General features: G+C 43.8%; 1 protein-coding gene across 1 annotated transcript; it reads left to right on the top strand.

The window, feature by feature from the left end:
* The first annotated feature begins 557 nt into the window (after positions 1-557).
* Nudt11 (nudix hydrolase 11) lies at positions 558-7,772 on the top strand. The gene is made up of 2 exons (XM_021187913.2): positions 558-1,454; positions 6,058-7,772. Coding segments are annotated over exons 1-2 (495 nt in total). The 5' UTR covers positions 558-960; the 3' UTR covers positions 6,059-7,772.
* The last annotated feature ends 325 nt before the right edge of the window (positions 7,773-8,097 follow it).

The following is an 8,097-nucleotide window of genomic DNA, read 5'->3' on the forward strand; positions in this document are numbered from 1 at the left end:
AACCAACATGGTCGACAAGCTGCAGAAGGGAACCTGTTGAAGAAGGCGAGCTGCATGTGACTCAGCAAAGATTCTTCTGGCAAGACTCTCATTGCTCATTCTGGGGACACCAGGCCTTCTGCCTATGAATAAGGCAGTGCAGTTCATGATGGGAGCTGAGTGTGAGGTGCGGGCCTCGACCCCTCCCTCCACTAAGGCGATTCTCCGGGAGGGCCTGGCCCCCTCTGCCTCCAGGTCTGGCTGAGACACACACGTGGTGAGGACCCTGCGCAGCAAAGTNACAGTCCCATGCACCTCCCAGGCACGCTGGCAGCTAGAAGCTTCCCAGTGCCAGCGGTGCGGGGCGCCTGCGCAGTGGGCCGGCGGCATCGCGCTTTGCGGGAGTCGGGAGACCCCCGCCTCCGCGCCTCCGCCCCTCGGCCTCCGCCGCGCGCGCACACGCGGGACCGGCCACGCGCGCGCACACGCCTCACCTCGCTCAACCCCTGGCGCGGCAGCACCGCGGTGGCGGCAGCGGCGGTGGCGGCAGCGGAGCGGGCGAGCGAGCGAGAGCGCGCGCGATCCCGGCGATCCGGAGGGCGGGGACCGCGCACGGTCCACTCCGGGGCTGTGCGGAGGCGCGGGCTCTGGGCTCCAGGCTCCGGGCGGCGGAAGCGGCGCCTCCAATCAGGCGGCGGGCTCGCGACCCTCGGCGCGCCCGGCCGGTGCTGCCCGCCCCGCGGACTGACTGACGCGCCGGCTCGCCCCCGCCCCCGCCCGCCCCCGCCCCCGCCTGGTCTCCGCTGGCTCGGCTCAGACTCCGCTGCGCTCCTCTCGGCTCTGCTCGCCTCTCCTCTCCTCCAGCCTCGCTGGGCCCTCTCCCGGCCCGCAGGAGCTCCTGGACTGCGCGGCGGCCGCCCGCTCGCTAGGCAGCTGCAAGCGACCTCAGAGGCGGCGGCGGCGGCGGCGGCGGCGCGGAGGATGAAGTGCAAGCCGAACCAGACGCGGACCTACGACCCCGAGGGCTTCAAGAAGCGCGCCGCGTGCCTGTGCTTCCGCAGCGAGCGCGAGGACGAGGTGCTGCTGGTGAGCAGCAGCCGCTACCCCGACCGCTGGATCGTGCCGGGAGGGGGCATGGAGCCCGAGGAGGAGCCGGACGGCGCGGCGGTGCGCGAGGTGTACGAGGAGGCGGGAGTCAAGGGGAAGTTGGGCCGCTTGCTGGGCGTCTTCGAGCAGAACCAGGACCGCAAGCACCGGACCTACGTGTTCGTGCTCACCGTCACCGAGCTGCTGGAGGATTGGGAAGACTCGGTCAGCATCGGCAGGAAGCGCGAGTGGTTCAAGATCGAAGATGCCATCAAGGTCCTGCAGTGCCACAAGCCCGTGCACGCCGAGTACCTGGAGAAACTGAAGCTGGGCGGCTCCCCTACTAATGGGAACTCGGCCGCCCCGACCCCGCCAGAGAGCGAGCCCTAGTATGTACCGCTCCCGCCCGGACTCCTGCCTGTCGCCTCCCCGCACTTGCCTCCTGCTTGCCAGGGGAGCACCTCTCCTGCCCTGTGCGCCCGCCCGCACGGGCAGGAGGGAGGCTTCTTTTGTTTCCTTGGCAGGCAGACCTCTGAATCACGCTTGCAAACTGTCTTGGTTGCCAGGCGCTGTTTGCAGACAATTTGCACGTTTTTCAGATGCTTTTCCAATCGCTTCTTGGTGACACTGTAAAAATCTTGCGGTCAGCCACAGCTGCATGGGATTTTGTGAAAGGTGCCTTAACTGCTTGCTCTGCTCTTCTTGGAGGGTGTGTGTGTGTGTTCACCTGTGCGTCCGTGTGTGCTAGTGCGCCAGTCTGCTCTGTGATGTTTTTGTTTGGATGGGTTATTTCCCCCGTTAAACAGCCCTTAGATGTGTTTGTGCGTAGTATGCGTGCGCAGTTTTGTTGTAGGGCTTCTTCTGGTTTGTTTCCTAGGGAAGGGACCTTTAGTTTTATCCACTGGTGAAGGGCCTGCGCGCCATGGGAGGGGGGCTTCTTTTTTTGGTTCCAGTTTTTTTTTTCCTCTTTCATGTTTTCCTCTTCAAGAAGCCTTGCTTCTTGGCAGTGACCCATTCTTGGTAGACTTTGCCTCAGATGATTTGTTTGAAAATAAATGAAGAAAAAGGAACAGTTGGTGCTTTACACCGTTTCCTTTCTGTAGACAGTACTTTTAGCATCCAAAATTCCGTCTAATAGGCCCAGAGCTGGAACTTCGTGTTTTTTTTTTCATATGACCAAAAACCATTTTAATTTTCAAGAAAAATTTACAGCTGAGGATTTTTTTTTCATTGCTGACTTAAAACGCCCTATATAATTTACAAACTGTTCCCCTGGTAGAATTGATATTTCTAGAGAATAGCTAATTAGTTACTTATTTTCAGGATAATTGTGGTTATTCCGTTGTTTTAGCCTGTGCATCCAGCAGCTTCCGAGAAACAGCACATTTCTGGATACTCTTTAAAAAATGATAGTTTTTCTCCCTGTATGTCCATTTTGAAAGAGAGTAAATTTATACTTGAATTGAATTTACTGATGTCCCAGATTAAATTCCCTGTCAGTTACCATAGGAAAGGAATCTTTAATGTGATCGCATATTTGCAGCCATTCAAATCATGAATGAGTTTATCTTCCTGCTGCTCAGCTGTTCTCCAACTGTGAAGATACCACTTATCTCATAGACCCAGAGTAAACATTTCACTCCTTACCACAAACCTTTTGGTTGCTCTACTGTTGTTGTTCTTACCTTGATACTTGTTTCAAATAAGGAGTCACTTGTAAGGCATTCCACATTCTCTTCTGAAACTGATCAGGTTCCCCTGCCATGTCTATTTAGGTATCTAGAAAGCCTTTTTAAAGACAGTTTTAAGACTGAAAAGATCACTCCGGTATTTGATCATTTTCAAGAAACATCACCGATGAGAATGATGAATGTACTTGGAGAATTAATAACCATGTAAAAGAACTAACCTCACTTGCGTTGGAGCTATTTACTTTTTATTCTTACTTTGCAAACAGAAAACAATTCATAGACTGTATTTTGATCATACTCTCTGCCCTGCCCCCAGTCCTCCTCATCCTCTTACCCACACTCAGATTTGTGTTCCTTCTTACTTAAAAACAAAACCAAGGAAACAAACAAAACCCACAAAAAGACAGGCAGCAAATCACAGCAAGAGAGAGCACACAAAATAACATGGAGTCTGTTTTGTGCTGGTCACCTGTTCCCTGAACACGAGACCTACCCAGGAGTTGAGTTGGTAGACATAGTGTGACTCCTGTAGTGACACAGGATTTTCTCTGTCCCAGAAAGTATCTATTGCAAAGTGCTTCATGGTCAGGGCTGGGACTTTCTACTCCCTTCCCCTTCTCCATGCTGAGATTATTTTTCTTGGCTTAGATTTGTGCAGGCCTTGTACTTACTGTCACAGGCTCTGTGAGCGCATGCGCATATCAACCCTGCTGTGTCCAGAAGATGCTCTTTCCTAGGATCAAGTACCACTTCTGACTCAACAATCTTTCCATTGAATCCTCTTCCCCATAGATCCCTGAGCCTCGAGGAAGGCTGTTTAATAAAGAGAGCCCCAGATCACTGCTCGTAAAATTATTTTAAAAACATAATTACTGCTAAAACTTTGAGCATCATCTTTATAAAAAGATGGTTTTCATGTAGTTCATGTACATGTCAATGTGTGAATCAATTGGTATTTCAGGAACGAACGCATGGAGTACATCAATATACAGCTCCGGAAATTCACACTCTATTTCTAACTCCTTATCACAATACTGGGATTCTTCTTCTGTCTTTTAATACTAGAGATAATTTTGGTTTTGAACTGTATGTATCCCGATTCTTACTGCCTTATTGTGCAACTTAACATCCAGAGTATTCAAATGTTTTTCTCCATTGGGCTGGAGTTATTTAAAAATTCATACTGCTTTAAGCTTCTAAAAGTGGGGTCCTTGCATTTTTCTAAAGAAATGTGGTTTACCTTTAAGAAAAATTTTCTTGCACATTTAAAACATAAAGCCTAATTTCCAAAATATATCTTGATCTCTCATCAAAGGAAAAATTATATGACCAGTTTGAAGCACTTATTTTTAATTCTAATCAAAATGTCGTTTGTTAGTTAAAAAGTTTCTAATAGCTCCTATGATTTTTATCTCCATTAACCTTAAGTTCTACATTGATCTTCCAGATAAAATGGATTTGGGTTTCTGGATATTTCTTTTTATAAAAGCCTTAGAAATGCATTGGAAGCTTTGCTTGTACTTGCTATTACTAGAGTCAGTAATGCATCAACCTTTAAAATTAAATCTGTGTGTGTGTATGCATGTGCACATGCATGCATAAATAGCCCTCATGCATGTATATATCAATATATATATGTATATATACATACATACATACATGCGTGTGTATGTGTTTTGGTGGGTGTGAGAATGCCCTGGTACAGCTCTGGAGGTCAGAGAACTATGTGAGGGAGTGATGGTGTCTTCTTCCACCAGGAACAGAACTCATGTAGTCAGTGGTTGGCAGCAAGTACCTTTACCCACTGGGCCATCTTGCAGTTCCTCTCCTTGCATTTTTAAATTATGTATTTTGCATAATCAAAATGTATTCATAATTCATTATTAAGAATTATTTGCCTAAAAATATACTGTGACTTTCCCCCCTTTAAAAATTACTTGGTTTCTTTAGGCTTGGGTTTCGACATCATTGAAAATTTTTTCATGTTTTGTGAAACATAAACATATCAGAGAAGTTGTAAACTCCTAGGAAATGATTTTTATCTTTAAGGTTTTGTCAGTAGTCCCAGATTTGAACAGGTTACCAGGGATAATATCTACCAGTCTTCCAAAAACTGTTTAGTAACTGGGTGTTTTTTCCTTGTGAGAGTGCTAAGTCATTTTACATACTATTTATATGTATACTAAAATATACAGCCAAATTTTACATCCATCTTTGAGGGAAAGGAAGGAAAACTCCCAACAGATAATTGTGATTTGCAGACACGAATTAGAAATTTATTTCCCATTTCTTGAAGTGTTCTGTTGGTAACCAGGAATGTTTTTCCCCAGATCTTCATACATACTGATCATGTAGCGAACTACTGAGCTCTACCCACAACTCCAGGATAGCATGTTTTATTCTTCCAGATATACAAGGAGGAAACATGTTAATATAGGTTTATGTTAATATTGGTTTGTAGGTATACTGGAAACATACAACCTTTTCTGTACTTTAAAGAAACAAACTAGAAATAGGAAATTTACTTTTATAATACATTTGCTTTATTACTTTGTACAGATTTATTTTAGATGATTGATATAAAAGGTTTATCATTGAACAGTATGGGTTCATTTACAGAGGTTTCTATAAGAATGCCTTATAGGACCTAGAAGAGAATTTTCCCTGGCCAGAATTTTTATCTTCAGGCTTAATATTTTCATGGTATCCCTCTCAAGGTACTACACTGTATGGAACATGTTTAAACATTTTTGAGTGGGCAGAACTATGAGAATTCAGTATGGCCACATGACTTTTTAATGAGAGAACAGGAAGTGAAAGATACTGCACTGGCACTCAGCAGTCAGACCTGGTGGTAGTTCTTACATTGTAATTTCATCCAAGTTACCAAATTGTCCCTGCACACAGGTTTTCTGTGAAATCCGTCATTGTAGATAATGCACATAGATATTGCATAAATATCTCTCAATGAGATACTCATTTTGTAACTAGACTAAGACACTTCTGTATAACAGTTAACAGTTTATGTACTATGTGGCCATCAGCCTGAATTATCTCTAGTCTTACAGGTAGAATTTATCATTTTTTTGCATCTTCATTGCTAATTCCCTTTTGAAAATCACTGGTTTCATATTTTTTTATAGGTAGGTGTTTGTGTGCATGTGTGTGCATGTGCCTACATTGCACTTGGCTTAGAGCCTGCAAGGACTTTCTAAAGGCCAAGCGACAGGTACACCTAGTCCATCAATTGCAAGAATTGTAAATATATACTTGTTGAATGTATGTTTGTTTCTTTTTCCAGATGAACATGCTCAAGATCACACTGAAATTGTCATTGATGTGAACCCAGTGGTATTGTCAAGTTCACCGGAGCACCTTTAAGGTTCCCAAGGAGACCACTCATTCTGGTTTTCCTTCTACATCTTGGAACACTCCTCTGTCAATCTTACCAACGTTTTTTGCTCTGGTTGTTGTACTATTGTGTGTGAACGGACTTAATTCAGCACCTATAGCCTTTTGTTGTGCTTTTCTGATGTGTCTGCCTTCTTCATTAGACCTTTGAGAGCAACGACTATTTTTCCTTACTCTGCATATTCTGCATCCAAGACACTACTTGAAATATGGTTGGCATCACTGGAGGTCTTTGATTCTATTAGTATTTTGTAATCTCCTTGTGGCTAAACATTTCCCTCCCAATCTGGTGCTAGTAGAGTATCCGCTGTCTAAGCACCACGTGTGTAGCTCATGTGTATTCAGTGTTGCAGAAACATTTCAGGACAGTTTGAGATGTTCCAGAACAAGAAGTAGTATTCATTTGTATGTCATATCACACAATGGCTGGCACAGTTTTAATATTATGTCATCACTTAAGGTAACATTTTATAGAATTAGTCCTTCACCTACCAACTTTAGTGTTTTTGTACTGTTGTTAATTTGCTTAAAACTTTATTCAAAAAGTATCACTTGCTATAAAAGTAATTGTAACACGTTACAATGAAAACCTATTATTGTGAGTTTTTATAAAATAAATTTTAAATTAATATACAAAGAATAATACATTTAATTTTTTTTTTGCAGTGCTCTACTTCTGAAATGTCACCCCTAACATTTCCTTGCAGAAAATTCTGGGGTTGCTTTTGTTTTTGTTTTTTACAGATTCAATATTCTGTATTATTTGATGGTGAGCACAAAAGAAAAAAAAAACCCAACCCTGCCACTGAAGCAGTTTTCAGAGCTAATTGTGCCATTTAGTCGCTTAAGTGTCTTTCGCCTCTCTCACTGTTTCAGTTGGCTGTGGTTCTCATCCCTTTCCTAGTACAGTTGGCTGGCTGGCTCCTCAGTACCACAAACTCTCTGCATGTTTATGCAGAGGAGAGTGAGTGCTAAATTGGTATCCTTTAGAAAGGCTTCAGGGAAAGAGACTGCTGTAAAGGGGAATGCGGAATGAAGAATTTAAATGAGGAAGCTCAGTTTGACTCTTTCCAGAAGAATAACTTTATGCCAAGGACAAGGACATTTCAGAATTTTGTCACAGGGTGTGTGATGTCAACACTCTCACTCAGCTCATCCTAAGGGTTCCAAAGAGGTTCTGATATGGCTTGTGGTTGTGTCTCGCTTTTTCATTATAAACCATTCGATTTGGAAAGGCTTGAACTCCAATTTAGTGTTAACACCCTTCCTCATGGTACCAGTGAAATGTATTGTGTCCCATATCTTACAGACTTTAAAATAAAACCACACATTCTAATTTGCTGGAGTTTCTATTTGTGACATGTACTGTGGATTTGCTTTCTAAAGAAACCCTTATCTTTTAGAAAACTGTACTGAAAATTTACAGAGATGCTACTGTTATTTGCTTCAATATAATCAGGGTGGTATACGTTTGTACATAGATGAAACAAGACTGACTCTGACTTGATAATTGTTGAAGCTGTGTGATAGATGTTTGAGAATTCATTATTCTCTATACTTTTGTATATGTTTGAAATTTTCCATAATAAAAACTGTAAAACTGTATTCCTTAGAGTTTACTTGGAGGCCACCTCTCCCTTTTAGAATCTGAGTATGGACGGCTGGTCAGAATAAGAACTCGCAGCCCAGAAACATAAGCCTATTCTTCTAAAAAGGTAGCTTTTCTTCTTAAGCTAAACCTGTTGCTAACTGTCCCTCCCTTTCCGAGAAGTTTTTTTCTTGGAAAACCTCCAGTTAACATATGCAAAAGGATCTTAGTCCACCCAGTACGCAGTATGTGAGCAGGGGACATAAGCTCAAGTGCAGATGGGACATCACTTCATTTTAAAAATGTATGTGTGTGTGTGTGTGTGTGTGTGTGTGTGTGTGT

The sequence above is a fragment of the Mus pahari genome, chromosome X (genome assembly GCF_900095145.1).
Source record: "Mus pahari chromosome X, PAHARI_EIJ_v1.1, whole genome shotgun sequence".
Classification (NCBI taxonomy): domain Eukaryota; kingdom Metazoa; phylum Chordata; class Mammalia; order Rodentia; family Muridae; genus Mus; species Mus pahari.